This window comes from Abramis brama, assembly GCF_963993115.1.
Source record: "Abramis brama genome assembly, chromosome: 20".
NCBI lineage: Eukaryota > Metazoa > Chordata > Actinopteri > Cypriniformes > Leuciscidae > Abramis > Abramis brama.
In genome coordinates, this window is record NC_139982.1 from 21,657,694 (window position 1) to 21,674,161 (window position 16,468).

Here is a 16,468-nt window from a genome sequence, read left to right on the forward strand (position 1 = left end):
AAGACTGGAGTACTTGCTGATGAAAATTCAGCTTTGCATCACAAAAATAAATTACATTTTTAAGTATATTAAAAAAGAGAACCATTATTTTAAATTGTAATAATATTTCATAATATTACTGTTTTTTTTTTGTTTTTTGTTTTTTTAACTGCAGGCTTGATGAGCATAAGAGACTTCTTTCAAAAACAATAAAAATAGTAGTGTTTCCAAACTTTTGACTGGTACTGTATATATATAGACACACATACACAATTTATTTTATTATTTAATATATAACAGATTAATAACACACATGAAACCACAATAAAGGCCAGAGACATTATTTATTGAACACAGACTGTTCTGACAAATAAATATGACAATAAGAGCACTGATGTCCAATATATTCCCCACTGAAGTGCCAATAACTTTAAAAAGGATGATTTATTCCTAACAAATGTTACTGGTTTTAGACCATTTCAATTTTTTAGCGTGTTTGCCAACACTGAAAAATTATCCAACATTACTTTGCAGCTCAAAGTTGAATCGTATGAATATCCTTTATCCCAAGTACAAAGTGACAGAAAGCCTTCTTTTTTCCCCCATGGGAATCACAGGAATCGGATTCCAGCCCCAAACTGCACTCCATCACATATCCTGAGATACAAAACACATCAGCACATTATATCATAAATTCAACATTAAACAACATTAAAGTACATTAAAAGTGTATCACTAGTGCATTAGTGATTGATAGATTGTGTGTGAATGTCTGATTGTCTACCTGTCTCCGCTCTGGACACCCATGGGAATGCAATAGTTGAGCTCCAGACGAGCGATGTTCCCCAGACGCAACACAATGCCCGCTCCATAAGACCAGCGGATACACTCGGCCAGTTTGCTCAGGTGCGCCCTCGGCCCTTCCCCTAGTGGACGTACAGCAGCAAATGTAAGTAAAAACAAAGCATGTTTCATGAAACAAAAGGAGGAAAATTTGCCTTTCACAGCATTATTCATCTTACCATAGTTGAGGTTACACAAGTTTCCGGCATTGAGGAAGAAATGTGTCCTGAAAAGGTCTCCAAAACCGCCTCGGCCTGGCCTGAATGGAAGAGGGGTGTACAGATGAACCCCCCCAGCCCAATACGCCTCTCCACCGAGGTAATCGCCTGTCACCAAAGTGAGAAAACAAACCTTACTCATGAATATATATAGATATATATACCTTTTGTCAGGGTCAGAGTCATTTACCTTCACTCTGAGGGCCGATGCTGTACATGCTGAAGCCCCTCACACTGGTCGGACCACCCAAATAGAACCTAAATACACCAAAACCACCATTACTTTGAGTGTTTGTGGGTCTTTTTTATCAATGACAGAGAGAATTTGCTAACCTGTCAGCAATGCAGGATGGTCTTTCTCCAAGGGGCAGCAACATACCACCCCACAGAGAGGTAGAGAGCACCTATAAGAGACGAAAATCAAAGTGCTTCAAAAAATCAAACCAGTGTTGATAAAGCTAAAAACATTTACATTGATTAAATTACTAAATTAGAAAACATGTTAATTGAAATAAAATACATTTTAACAAAAATAAAATAATATATGTATAAAAAGTAAATATTTTACTTCAGTTAGTTACCAAAGAAATTAACATTTCTATTTTTCGTTTAATTAAGCCCTCTAAAAGTGTTTAAAACAACCAGAAAAAAAGAGTGTTTTATCATTAACTACAACTACGACTATTAAAAAACATTTACTTTAAATGAAATAATGTAAATGTTAACTGGAATAAAATAAAACATAAAAAAAATTATTTTAAGTTAGTTGTTAAAACTAAGCAGACATTTAGGGATAATTCACCCAAAAATGGTCCAAATCTGTATGCGTTTCTTTCTTCTGTTAAACACAAATGAAGATAGAGTGAAGAATATTGGTAATGAAACAGTTGACAGTAACCATTGACTTAAAAAATACTATGGAAGTCAATGGCTACTGTCAACTTTCTTCAAAACATCTTAATTTGTGTTTAACAGAAGAAAGAAACTCATAGAGGTTTAGAATAACATGAGGGTAAGAGTAAGAGAGTAAATGATGACAGAATTTTCATTTTTGGGTGAACTATCCCTTTAAACACAATCACAACCTAATAAAATGATAAAAACAACAAAATTACTCACATAAAAATGGAAAATATAAAAATAAAAACTAATTCAAAATATTATTAAATACTATAAATACTAAATACTATTAAATACTATAGTATATTAATGATACTAAAAAAGTAAAATGACATTATTTAAGTTAGTTGGCAAAAAATATTTCAAATTTTCATTTGGTTTAGTACTAAAATTATTCAAACTAATACCAAAATAATCATTAATAAAAACTAAATACATATTTAAATTCAAACAAAACACACAAAATTACTAAAATAAAATATAAAAATAAAAACTCATTCACAATATTACTGAATACTATAAATAATAAATATTACTAAATACGTACTATAGTATATTAATGATGCTAAATTAACACGGCAACAAACAGACATAAGCAATCGTTTTTTCCCAAAGCATCTTACCGAGTCCCAGAAGAGAGTCTTGTTGAGCTGAATTTCAAAGTCTTCCTTCAGGAATCTGACATCTCCTCCAGTGTAACCTGCCAGTTCCTGATAGACCATAAAAAATAAGTAAAATATTCAATTTTTGGATGAACTATTCCTTTCATTTACAAGGATAGCAAACAAACCTGGTTGATCTTCAGTAAGGCACCTTTTCTCGGAAGGATGGTAGAATTGCGTGTGTCGATGACCATTGCGTGCTGTGAGGAAAACATCATATTCAAAATCAGATATGAAATATCAATGAGTGTAATAACAAAGCCAAGATATAGAAAAGACGCATACAGAAAGTGAGGACTTCAGGGAATGGCCACTCTCCTCCCTGACAGTGAAGGAGGCCGTACGGGCCAAACAACCCAGCTCTCGCCACACACCCTCCCATTTCAATGTGTGATTTGTCCTCCAGATGGGGAACTGGGGATCATAGATCAAACAATGGACAATTCATAAATTAGATATTTATCTACTAAAACTTTGACTTTTAAATCTACTAAAATTATATTACATAAAATAATATTAGTTTAAAGAGAACATAATAAATAAATAAACGCCTTAATATAATTAATGAAAATAAATAAATGATTAAAATGAAGTCCATTACACTGAACTCTGTGGAGACCCCTCGGTCCGTTTCTCTGAGTGAGCTCCATGGGAACTGCCCCGTGACTTTATACAAGTTAATGGAGAAGCTGAAAGAGTAAGAGAAAGAAATGTGCTTGACTTTAAAGTGCCCCTATTATGCTATTTTAATGGTTCCTAATTTTGTTTTTGGAGATCTCCAACAATTGGTTTACATGAATCCAGTACATATTATGGATTTTCAAAATAGACATTGTTCACGAGCAGCCATAGGCTGGCATTATGCAAATTTGTTTCAAACCTTTATAGGTTTGTGCAGGAAGTAAGATGACTCTAAATTACACACTACATGAAAGGTGATATCTGAAACAGGGGAACTTTAATGACTAACTTAAACGAGTGACTTGGGCACCATGACATTTCTAACAAAAGTAAATGTAACTGTAAACAGAAATACAATGCCGAGAAACATACTTCCGTTCAAAGTGTCCAGGCTGGGGCTTGAAGAATGACAGGCCATATGAGGTTTCCTTAGTACCATAAGAGAACTGAAAGGTCAGCTTCTCTGCACGGCCAAAAACATTGGGCAATTTCAAACCCAGCACCTGAGATGAGAACCAGAACAACACTCAGTTTTCAATAACCTCAGTTTTAAATTGTAGACACACAGCCAGCAGTGATGATTGTCTGCAGACTGTCAGTAGCTCACCATGCTTCCCTCGTTGTTCCCAACCATAGTGTTGTAACTTCCCGTCATTCTTCTCAGCTCTTTCACCTCGAATGTCACATCCAGTCCGTTAGGCAGCGCATCAGTACCTAATGTTTTAGAGAAATTCAGACTATAATGTATCACTTTGCTTATTGGTTATTTACTATTGGTTGTTTGCATAATTGTTATACCTTCAGCAGTGTCAATGACAACTTCGACATGTCTGAATATCCCCAGACGCAAAAGTTTCTGTCTGGCCTCATGGGACTTCTTCATAACCTGTTACAAATTTGTAAATATAAACACAATTTGAATATATATATATATATATATATATATATATATAATACTCACATCAATCAAGTTGTTGGCGCGGAAAACATCTGCAATCTCATACGTTAAAAGGTCTTCCTTTGTTCTTCCGAGACCATCAATGTGTACATGTTGTACTACAACCTAAACAATTGAAAGATACATATGAAAACCTGATATGAATCTACATTATGCATATGCAAACTCTGGATAGACCAAACACATAAAGATCAATCTTACATCTTTATTTTCCAGAACTTCCTGTTTCTCCTCATGCTCTGGTTCCCCCAGGTCCATGTCATCTGCTTGAACCCCCAGTTCAGGTCCTTGCATAGGAAGGGGGTCCAGACTCTGGGTCAACAAATATGTAGCAGTGAGTTATAGTGTTACAGACCAAGAATTGTGCATATATAAAGGCAAGTATTGGTGACAGCTATAGTTCGTCAATGTCGATTGTAACATGATTCAGTGTGTAGTGAGAGTGACCGTTTATATGTCTTACTGACAATTAATATGAATAAATGTGTAGTACAAAACGTCATCCTGAACTCGGCCTGTCATTCAAAGACACTGTTCAGAGGTCATTGCTTTAGCTTTTCCGACAACTCTGGAAAAATGCGCTTACCCTGGCATGCACGCTGCCCATGTTTAAACAACTGTTTACATTCAAACGTCCCCAATGTGATTATAAACAGAGTTCAATGTAAAACAGGACAATCCGCGGTCTGACTCTGGCACACTACAATAAACTCCTGGCGGCCGCCATGACACTTGGTAACCACGCCCATCGGAAATGATGATTGGCTGAGGAGGACAGGACAACAACGTCATGTTCGTTACTATTTTCCTTTAAAAAATATGACAAATTGCAGTTTATGTGACGATACAAATTAATCTGCACTGGTTATCCATTGGTATTGTCCATTTTGAAAAAACGTTTTGTGATTTTCTTTCGCTTTTGCAGTAGGCGGGGCCATTGTCAGACCATATCCATGGGAACAGCGGAGCGTCCTCGACTGTGGCTATAAAGTTTGACTGGTTGGCAACAAAAGTTGTCGTCTTTAGTTTGGACACCGATAGTCTAAATACGAATTTAACACAATAATGCGTCCGAGGTCAGCTGTGGAATGTTGGGTTAGTATGAAGACATTTTACTTATATCATTTCTGGAAGAAAATGGCTAAGTTGAACTAACGTTATCAAGGAAATAGGTTCTCTTATGAGGCTAGCTGCTAACTTACTGGTCCTCAATACAAGTTTAACTAAATACTTTCTAATTGTTTCAAGTAATTTAAAAACGTTGTACATTGAAGAATAACATTAGTATATATTGTAATATATATATATATATATATATATATATATATATATATATATATATATATATATATATACAATAAAAAAAACGAAGGACATTTAAAAAAAAAAAAGGAAACAAAAGCTGCAGTAAAAAAAAGCTTTTCCACTAGGGATGTAATGATACCCTCATCGCACTATTGGATACATATCACGATACTGACCTCACGATACGATATTATTGCGATACTCCAAGACATACGGTAAAAGGTTAACAAAAAATTATCTGTTGAATAAAATGCTATATTTGGTATTACATTGGGTGTGAAAATGAATAACGTTAGGCTTGGACTTGGTGCTTGCCTAATGCACAGGACAATGGTAACTAAATAAAAATAAATAATAAATAAAAATATTCATGCTTCTGAAGCTGAAAATCCAGAATTATTTTAGACGATATTCAACACGTTTTTATTACTGAACAGGTGAGTAAGGTATTTTATTGAACAGATAAATTGCCATATGTAGCTCTCTAGCAGATTCGCAGAGCTAAAGCACAACCAAAACAATGTTTTTGTATTGCGATATGTTGTGACACGAAATGTTATTTTGGTTATATTCAGGTGTCACAGTCAGCAGAGAGGCCTCAAATATCTGGCCTTATAGATCTGAGGCCTGTAACACAAGGGCTCACCATCATCCCTAGAGATAAGAGTTTGTCTCGAACTTCCACAGGAGAATTCCCAAGGAGAAACACTCTCAAATCTGACTCTGGTAGGGTTTATGCGGTTTATTTAGTTGGTTTTAGTGTGTATTATCTGGATAATGATGGAAAAGCATTTTGTTGAGGAGATTTTCTGTTTTATTTCTTCTTCTTTTTTACAGCCTCTTCTGTGCAGTCAGTGGCAGATGACAATCTTTCTTTGGTGGACATTGAGAACTTGCTCTTGGAGAGACTCAAGGACAGAAAACATGACTTGAAGGTTGCTTTTGAAGCCTTTGACCAAGAAGGGAACAAAACTGTCACCAAAGGAGAGTTCAGACGTGTCATTGAGGGCTTTCTGGTTCCGCTCACCGAGTCTCAGTTTGAGGGTCTGTTGGCTGAGGTGTGTTCATTTAGAATTACAACAGTCACCACTTTCAGACAGTGCACTTATTGTTATTTTGTGGTACCAAGGCAGCGATTTTCATCTTACTTACATTAAAATATATTTATATTAGCTTGACTTTAAAGAAAATGGAACAATTCCCTATATGGAGTTTCTCAGAAGATACGGCAAGGTTTCATCTGCTGTGGGCAGGTAATTTATGCTTTTGTGGATATTTTCTCAATTATTGTATTTAATTGTATTTCCTTAATTTATACACTACCATTCAAAGTTTTTTTTTTTTTTTAAATAAGTCTCCAAGGTTGCATTTATTTGATCAAAAATACAGTAAAACAGTAATACTGTGAAATATTACAAGTTTTTTTACAGTGTCACTTGATCCTTCAGAAATCATTCTAATATGCTGATTTGATGCTCAAATAACATTTGCGTATTATTATCAATGAGTTTTGAACCTGATATTTTTTTCAGGATTCTTTAATGAACAGAAAGTTTAAAAAAACAGCATTTATTTGAAATAGAAATCTTTTGTAACATTATAAATGTATTTACTGTCACTTTTGATCAATTTAGTGTGTCCTTGCTAAATAAAGGTATTAATTTCTTTTAAATATAATATAATATATAATAAAAATATAATACATTTAATAAATTTTTTGACACCAAACTTTTAAATGGTAGTGTATAATATTTCTTTATACATACAATATCTCTTAACAGAATCCCATCCAGGAGTGGAAGTTACAGAAACTTGTCACTTGGAGAACTACAGTGTCGTCTGAAAAATAAGGTGTGGGTGATAAGGTATGAATTTTATTTAAATATTTGTCTGGAGATGCTAGTGTAATATCCATGATTCTCATCATTTCAGATCGGAGGCAATTTGAAAAACATCACCAGGGCTTTTCGGCTGTTTGACTTCAACAGTGATGGACAGATACAGCAACATGAGCTGCGTAAAGTGCTAGAAGGATACTGCTTTCCCATGAGCCAGCTGGAATTCCACAGGTCCTGGTTTTTCCGTTTAATGGAACTCTCTTGATGTGTTAGCCTATTGTTTTTCCCAGAATGCTAAGTGTTTTTTGTCTCTGTCTTTCCTTCAGACTATGGTCACATTACAGCGTGAATAATGCTGACACAATATCTTACAAGGAGTTTCTTGAGCAGCTTGGTGTTGACTGTGGAAACTATAAAAATATTGCACCAGATTCTATACAACTGGGTACCGTTATTCAAAATAAATTATGTAATATAAAAGTGACAATAATAAAATAATGATTCATTCAAATGTATGCTATGTAATAGTTTTTCTTATTTGTTTTCAGCACTGAATTGGGAAGCTGTCAGTTGCAATACAACAAGACCTAAAAGTAAGATAAGCGTAAGGGGTTTTTCAGGCAAATCCAGGGACACCTTGGATGAAGCCCAGACCAGGTTTTTGAGTAAAGTGAGTATGACGGATTTTTTTTCATCTCATATATATGTGAGCATTTAATTAAAATCAGTTTTCTACTTTGATTGCAATTTACAGATCAAGAAAAATTATAGCCTTGTTGAAAACGCTCTGCAGGCATTTGACATCACAGACAGTGGGTTTGTCTCCCAAGAGAATCTCAGATCTGTCCTCAGTAATTTCCTCTTTCCCATGGATGATATTATATTCCGAGAGTTATTAAACAGGTATGAGAATTTAACATGTTGTTTATGTATTTACCTGATTGCAGTTCTGAAATTCATCTAGTGATCATTTACTGTCACAGATTTGGAGTGAGCAACACAGAGCCTGTGCAATGGAGAATATTTCTTGGATTGTTCAAAGAAGACATAACTGCACAGTAAGTTGGCCATACAGTTATTGTTTGGGTCCTATAAATCAATATTATTTACAATACACTACTGCAATATGTTGAAGTATATATATATATATGGTTTTGATTACGCAAATATATATATAGTTTTGATTACATAAATATTTTGTACTGTCTCAGGAAAGATTCTGCTTCAGCAACTCCAGGATCATGCAGTATTGAAGCAATTCTACCAAGACTACGTCAACATGTACTTAATCAGCTTCATCTGACAGAAGCCTTTATGGACTTTGATACAGTATGTTTTGTGATTCAGAAAAAATCTAATTGTGCACTTTAAATCACAACTATTCATAATAATGATATTTTTTTTCTACAGAACAGAACAGGTTTTATCAGTAGAGATGAATTATACAGGGCCCTGGAGAGTCTGAATTTCCATCTGACCGATAAGCAGTTCACAGCTCTTGTTGATGTCTTGGATGTGGAACATACAAATGTCATAAATTACCAACAATTCCTGGACATCCTTCGTCACCAAATGCCAATCGAGGTATTATAACATTTTACATTATTTTTTAGGACAATTAAGCTCAATTTAATTCACCCAAGTCTCATTACTGCATATATACATATATATATACATATGAAATTATTAAAACAATATAAATACATTTTATAAATATAAAAATGATAACTTTGCTGTACTGTAATACCCATGCAGGTGAATTTTAGGATGAGTTGTCTGGGTCACATAAAAAAAACAAAAACCTAATAACAAATATTGAAATATTATTAGGACCCTTTGGATTTTTGCATTGGGACAATATTTTTAGGACAATTAAGCTAATTTTTAACAATTCTCATTACTGTAAAATACGGAAAAATATTTCCCATTCTGCAATTTTTAAAAAACTCCCATAGATTATTTAAAAAAAAAATAATAAAAAAAATCATTACAAAATATTTTACTGCAATGCAGTAAAATTACATATTGCAATGAGAATCATTACAAAATACTAAGAGAGACATTACTTTAATGCAGATTGGTGGGTACAGTGGTTCCTAATATGTCCTAAAAAGTGTCCAAATTTGTTTTTCTTTATGCAAAATATAATTTCTTATTATTTTTTTTAAAAGAGTTTTGACAAATTCTCCCATATAGAGGTTATTCGCACATTTAAAATGAATCTAAAATGAACCCTGTTCTGTGCATTAATTCCAGCAGACACCAAAGCTCAATAAAAAGGCTCCAGCATGGGTAAACACATTGCCTTCCACAGCAACAAGAACATGGAACGCGGTAAGTAACCTGCAAAGTATTTTTTTAATATTTTTTGTGTATAAAGCTGGCTTATTCACCACTAGGATATCTAAGAATGATAAAATGAATCACTTGCCAATACTAGTTCTTTTACATACATGATTTCTACAGGTAGAAGGGATTTTGAAGGAGAAGCTCTCTGAGAACCATGACATGTTGATCGAATCTATCACCAACACAACCCAAAACCAGAGTGACATCATCCCACCAGAAGACCTTAGGAGATTGATCCAACAATACGGACTACCACTGTCTGAATCCCACTTCAGCAAGTGAGTCTCTCTTTTCTGCCCTCAGCCTTACCTCTGGATACTGACTAATTTCCCCTATTTGCTGTCAAGGCTCTGTGAACCATTTTTGGAGGGTGGAGGTGTGAACTACAAGCTGTTTTTGACAAGCTTGGGTGTTCCAGAGAAGAATAATGGCATCAGTATCAGTGAGAGGTCTGTATAGTCAATGAACATGAGAAATGATATGCATGCAACACCCTGTCCTGATGAGGAATCACATATGATCATTTTTTTTTAATATACTACAGGAACGAAAATGAACATGAAGCCTGCATGTTGAACATAAAAGCACAAGCAGTAAAAAATGTTGTCCTGAGGAAACTCAAGGACAGGTTTCAGAGGTGTGGGATGACCCTTCAGGACTATCTGAAGTCCACCAGGAAAAGCTCAACAGCACCGCTCACTCTGAGACATTTCTGTAAGGTATGGCCTGAGATCTCGCTCGCACTTTTTGTTTACATTTTGGTTAAACTCATTACAGGTACTATAATTCTGATAGCAACATTCATGCAATGTCTGAAACAATGGGTTCTTTACATTGATTCATGTCACTCTTGATTTTAGATTCTGGATGATTGTGGTATTTTACTGAAGGGACCCCAGTTTCAGATGCTTATTGAGTCTCTTGGTTTTAATTTGGGTCCGATTTCTGTTACTGACTTTGTGGCCAAATTTGAAGGTTTGATATTTCACAACACACAAACTGTTTTCTTAACACAAACATATGCCACAAACTGGTAAAACATCATTTTTCTCATTTCTTTTCACCACAGAAGCAACAATACCAGAAAAGGACAAAACTTCCACACTTTTGACTGCAGAGGATTGTCTAGGTCAGCTCAAAATGAGGATCAAGGAATATCATGGGGTATCAAAGCAACAGATCATTCTACTTATTTACTTAAATATTATATTTTTTACTTATACAGTATATATATTTACAGTATATGTGCATATATGTATATATGTAATGCAATGAATTTCATTAAAAAAAAGTGTAAATACATTTTAGGCCACTGTATATTTACTCTTTCTCATTTTAGGCTAAGTACTTAAAAACTACACTATTTAAGTTGTGGCAGAATATGTCCCACTGCTTAAGACATTTTTACCTCTTTTTTGTTTGCAGAATGCTCTGACCGCTTTCCGTCTCATGGACAAGAACCGAGATGGTATAGTTAATCAGAATGACTTCAGGACTCTGTTTGACAGCCTGATGTTTGTAACCCAAGAGCGAGAGTATCGGAGATTCCTCGAACTGTTTGGTTTTACGCCTGGTGCCACACTCAACTACACTGATTTCCACAACAAAGTCCTCTCTAGTGACAAGATGAAATCACATCAAAATGATAACACCTTGTAAGAACCTTTTACTTCTCTGGAATTAATCGTTATATTTATCTTAGCTGTTTTTGTAAAGCTAACAGCTCAGAATTCATGTTTTTCAGACGAAACGGGTGTCTTGATAATGCATGTGACCAAGTTCATGACTATCTAGCAGGCATTGCACACAAAAGACCTTCAGAGCTCTCAAAGGTAATCTCCATCCTGTCCCTGTTGGTAGTGATGCACGATTTTGAAACTCTGCTTCATGAAGCTTTGAAACCTTTATGAATCTTTTGTTTCGAATCAGTGGGTTGGAGCGTGTATCATACTGCCAAATACATGTGATTTCAGTAAACAAGGCTTTGTTACATCATAACTGTTTGGAAATGTTTAGAAATTTCAATAGTTCGCCGTTGGGTGGGGGGGGTTGGGGTGATCTGTGTGAACCAATGAATCATTCGCATGTTCCCCAGCAGCGAACCATTGAACAAGTGTCTATGGGTTTTACCTGATCTCTGATCAGTTTGAACATTTTTAGACATTTTAATTAGACATTAGTATAATTAAAAGGAATAATAGTAGTTAATAGTCTCTTATTGGCCTGTTTAGCTGACCAATGGAACAAACAAAACAAGCCCTGAAAATACTTACTAAAGAACACTTACATTATACAGACTTCATTTTTAATATTATAGGATGAATAGTTTATTGCATTTGATAGATTTTACTTTCAATTAAACTTTCAAATTACTTTCAATTTTTGTTACATTTACACTGTTCTGACCAGCTGGGGTCACCAGCATGTGGCGCTTCAAAACAGTGAATCTTTACTTTTTGGTGCTATATGGCAGCTGTCTTGGAAGTACACATACACCTAGTGGCCTGTATATAGCATAATACAAAAATATAGCATTCGATTACCAATGTGTAGAAAGTGTAGAAATCAGTATAGAAATGCATTATTAGCAGTCAGCCATGGTTATAGCAAGATGTGTTTATTTTTAGCAAGATAAACTGAGCAATATTTGACTGATCATGTGAACTCAAAATGGCGGCTCCCGCGAGGAGTCCCCTCCATGTATTAATGGAGGTAAATATGAACGAGTGCTCTTTTAAACTAAACTTTGCACTTAATAATTGTGTTGACAGGTCTTTTGCCAGTTGGGTGACGATGGTGAAAGCATCATGACCAAAAATGATCTAAAGCAGATGCTTTTTAAATACTCCATGCCTATCACACCAAATGAGTTTGAAAAACTCTGGTGCAGGTAAGCGACTTCATTTTGTTTACATTATATTTCACTTTAATGTGTGTATGAGTTCCTCAATGCATTTAACAGCTGATCCAGAATCAGTATTAGCATGGCATTAACTAAAATACATAAATGGCAAAATTCAAAAATTCTGTCTGATATCTGCTGTAAATAAAACAAAAAAACTCTCACACAGATATGATGAGGAGGGGAAGGGCTTCCTCACTCAGACAGAGTTTTTAAGAAGGCTTAAAGCCACATCAGATGAAGACAGTCAGTCGGACGCTTTACAGGAACAGCCCACAGAAAGGGTGATCTCCACAACACCTGATCTAGAGGTTATGCTACAAAATCTTAGGTGAGAATGGTCTCTTAAAATGGCAAACGTAATGGCGGAAGAAAACACTCTCCTCACACATAGTGTTACATGAATCTATCTGTGTTTGAAGGAAGTGGATCGGGAGTGACTTTGAGAGTGTGAGCGGAAGCCTTGTGGTTCTGGATAAAAACAAAGATGGTTACGTGACTGTGACAGACTTGCTCTCTCTCCTGCACAGAAATGGCTTTCAACTAACAGAAACACAGCTAACATGTCTACTGAACCTGTAACCCTCCATTACAGACATGTTCATTTACTCAAAATGTGATAAGTGTTGTCAGCCACTGCATTCTTCTTCTTCTGTTCTCTTGATGTTTCAGCCTTGGCTTTGATGCTTGTCTGAAGGAGCTGCCTTACCTTGATTTCCTAAAACATCTCACTGGACCTCCAGTCTCGAGTGGGACTGCAGTTGACCCTCCTCAAACTATGGGTTCTCCAGAACCAGTGGAGGATGTTGAGGAGCTGAGCCCAGACAGAGCCATACATAGAGTTAAGGAGCTGATTACTGCTTCCTCAGATACTCTCTACAAGGTACAGACTATTTATAAAATATATTAATACTGCAAGAGATGCAAAAAAACTAATTCTGTGTTTCGCTTTTTAGGCCTTCTCTGCATTTGATAAGACTGGAGATGGTATGATACCGCAAACAGAGTTTCGGCAAGTGCTGGACCATTTCTGCATGCGTCTCTCAGATGTACATTTCAGGAGGTTGCTGTCTGATATGAGACTGAGTGAAGGAGAGGAGATTATGGTTGACTGGAAGAATTTCCTCCAAGTCTTCAACCTCCACACTCAAGAGGTCAGAAATTGTTTTATGGTCATTTTTGAGAAATTGAATTTTTACTTTTTGCACACTATCAAATCACCATAATGTAGAATGGTCTTAGTTGCATATGGTGTATATTAAAATTGCTATTCCTTAAATCTAACAGACAGCAGATGAATGGCTGAAGAAAATCCACAAGATGCGTTTTCCTAATCAGACCCGACCTTTAGTCATCTCTGACATTTTAAGGCGGATACAGGAGGTTGTCTCGGCCCGCATTTACACTATAACAAAGGAGATGGTAGACCTCGACTACGCCAATATAAACACAATCTCCAAAATGGACTTTAAGACCATTTGTGATCGTCACTTCATGAGGCTTACCGACGACCAGGTAATTCCCAGTACACTCTCAAATACTATAAAGGTTTGAAGTACACTACAAGTGCACATTCAATGCATTTAAGTGCACGCTTTCCACAGCAATGCCATAGAAGAACCATTTTGGGTTTCATTCAGTGAAAAGTTCTTAAAAGAACTAAGTGTGAAGAACATTTAAAAAAATCTTTTTGCAATGGAAAGGTTCTTCATGAAACCATAGCTGCCAATAAAGAACCTTTATTTAAGAGTGTACCACATGAACATCTTTAATAGTTCCTTCAATTGCTTGAAACACAATCAACTCTTTCAGTTTCAAAGCCTGTGGAAAATGCTACCAGTTAATGGCTTTGGAAACCTGCAATATCGAGAGTTCCTGAAAAAGTTCAGTGGAGAACAGAAAGGCCTGGAAAAGGTTGCTAAATCATTACCAGGTTCAGCAAGATCAACACTGGAGAGACCAGCATCCCTCAGACGCCCCAAAACAGCACCTTGCACCTTTACACACTCGATGGTACAGTGCATTACTTGCTTCATTTGCTGATATTGGTTGTTTCCTCTCTCCAAGTGTCTCCAGTGTCATTTGTATCTCGCAGCCATCAGTCTCAGAGCGGCCTCAGAGGCCCTCCACGGCGGGCAGAAGGTCCACGCCACTGCTGAACTGTGAGGATGTGGAGATGAAGGTGCGTTCCAGGATCCAGGACTGTTGGAGGCACATCCAGAGGAGATGCAGGCAGGCGGACCCTGACAGAACAGGGGAGATAGATGTGGATATATTCCTAGGTACATGTTTGAGGCCTGATTTCTTTCCATTTATCAGTCACTGCACATTTCAACCATAAAATACAGGGTTCCCACAGTCATAAAAAAACATTTTGCAGATAGCTCTGAATTATTTATTATTGAATTATATGCTTATAATGCCTAAAATGTCATAATATATATAAAATTTCATAATATATATTATATATAATTTGTATAATTATTATACAATTATTATTATTATTATTTTTATTCAACTGAAAAATCATGGTAAAGTCATGGAATTATTTCATTTTCCTGAATTTAATTTTCATCAGTGAATCCGTCTGAATTATAATGATTTTTATATAATATAATTTGTATGTATTTTTCAATATAACAATATACAATTATATATATATATATATATATATATATAATGATTTATATATCTAAATGCAAATAATTTTTTATATAATTATAAATAACATAAAATATATTATATTGGGAATATATCATTTTTATGTATTTTGACTGATATAAAATTATATCATTTTTATTTTATAATTTATAATATTTTATAATCAATTGATTTTATAATCATATATATATATATATATATATATATATATATATATATATATATATATATATATATATATATATATGCATACACTTTTTTTATATATTATATATAATTTAATTACTATAAAAATGAATTTGTCAAAAAGTGCAGGACCACTAATAATAATAAATGGCAAATGACAATGTCATATATTGTCACAATGTTGTTTGGAAATGGTGAATTTGAACTGATGTTTTGCAGAGATACTCCAGGGCCTCAATATTGAGCTGAGTCCACCTGAGTTTGAGCAGCTGGCTGTCAAATATGACATCAAAAACAGCGGACGTCTCTCTTACCCGGACTTCCTACGGCACTTTGTGCTCATGTTCAGCCCTCAGGTCAACACTTCATCCAACAGACTCAGACTGCAGCTCCCCAGGACACCAGTGAGTTCACTGCAATTACAGCACGTCTTGAGCGGTTATAGGCCAGTATAGTTCATCCAGCATTTTCTGACTTCCTCCTTTAGATGAGTCCCGGTCCACTTAGTGGTCAGTGTGTTGAAGCCATGCTGAGAATTTCCAGGCCTATCCAGCTCGTCTGGAAACAGATGAGGCAAAAATTCACCACCTTTGACAAAGAACGCACTGGAAAGATCTCTCTTCAGGACTTTAGAAAGGTACAAGGCACTATTTTATACTTAAAAAAAAAATTTCAGTCCACGTCCTGTATTTAATCATGCAATATTTTGGATTATTCTTTTTTAGGTTCTGAGACAGTACAGCGTGAATCTGTCAGAGGAAGAATTCTTTCATTTCACATCTTTTTTTGACAGTAACCTCTCAGGGATGGTTTCATACAATGATTTTCTGCGCATTTTCCTAAAATGAGTGCAGTTTCCTTTGTTTATTAGTTTTGAGTGTCATATTGCACTGCTTTAGCTGCACTGATGTCACAAATGTTTTCATAAATAAAATAAACAGATTATTGTGATCCTTTATTTCTGTTGTTTTTATTCATATAGCAAG

General features: G+C 35.3%; 2 protein-coding genes across 2 annotated transcripts; one reads left to right on the forward strand and one right to left on the reverse strand.

Annotated features, from left to right (window-relative positions):
• Window positions 1–304: 304 nt before the first annotated feature.
• On the reverse strand, window positions 305–5,015 carry samm50 (SAMM50 sorting and assembly machinery component). The gene is made up of 15 exons (XM_084095173.1): window positions 4,828–5,015; window positions 4,443–4,553; window positions 4,245–4,346; window positions 4,082–4,169; window positions 3,891–3,997; window positions 3,656–3,786; window positions 3,204–3,291; window positions 2,888–3,016; window positions 2,731–2,802; window positions 2,564–2,650; window positions 1,374–1,444; window positions 1,231–1,298; window positions 1,002–1,148; window positions 764–905; window positions 305–636 (listed from the first exon to the last, which is right to left on the reverse strand). The coding sequence occupies exons 1-15, from the start codon at window positions 4,846–4,848 to the stop codon at window positions 591–593; spliced, it is 1,410 nt and encodes a 469-aa protein (XP_083951299.1). The 5' UTR covers window positions 4,849–5,015; the 3' UTR covers window positions 305–590.
• Window positions 5,016–5,306: 291 nt separating this feature from the next.
• Window positions 5,307–16,366, forward strand: efcab6 (EF-hand calcium binding domain 6; the record flags this gene model as incomplete). Its single annotated transcript, XM_084094858.1, has 30 exons — window positions 5,307–5,336; window positions 6,122–6,272; window positions 6,384–6,604; window positions 6,720–6,799; window positions 7,328–7,397; window positions 7,479–7,615; window positions 7,711–7,829; window positions 7,933–8,054; window positions 8,139–8,287; window positions 8,368–8,442; window positions 8,596–8,713; window positions 8,795–8,968; window positions 9,851–10,011; window positions 10,081–10,182; window positions 10,278–10,452; window positions 10,594–10,708; window positions 10,803–10,897; window positions 11,159–11,388; window positions 11,478–11,565; window positions 12,505–12,623; window positions 12,805–12,966; window positions 13,058–13,213; window positions 13,308–13,518; window positions 13,592–13,789; window positions 13,923–14,150; window positions 14,448–14,648; window positions 14,731–14,917; window positions 15,702–15,886; window positions 15,970–16,119; window positions 16,208–16,366. 30 exons carry the CDS (start codon window positions 5,307–5,309, stop codon window positions 16,328–16,330), a joined length of 4,332 nt encoding a protein of 1,443 aa, XP_083950984.1. The 3' UTR covers window positions 16,331–16,366.
• Window positions 16,367–16,468: the final 102 nt, after the last annotated feature.

Coding starts and splice junctions, on each gene's coding strand:
- samm50 (XM_084095173.1), bottom strand. CDS start 4,848: ATGGGCAGCGTGCATGCCAGG. Junction 3,292..3,655: donor CCTGGACACTTTGAACGGAA/GTATGTTTCTCG, acceptor TTACTCTTTCAG/CTTCTCCATTAACTTGTATA. Junction 1,149..1,230: donor CATCGGCCCTCAGAGTGAAG/GTAAATGACTCT, acceptor CTTTGGTGACAG/GCGATTACCTCGGTGGAGAG.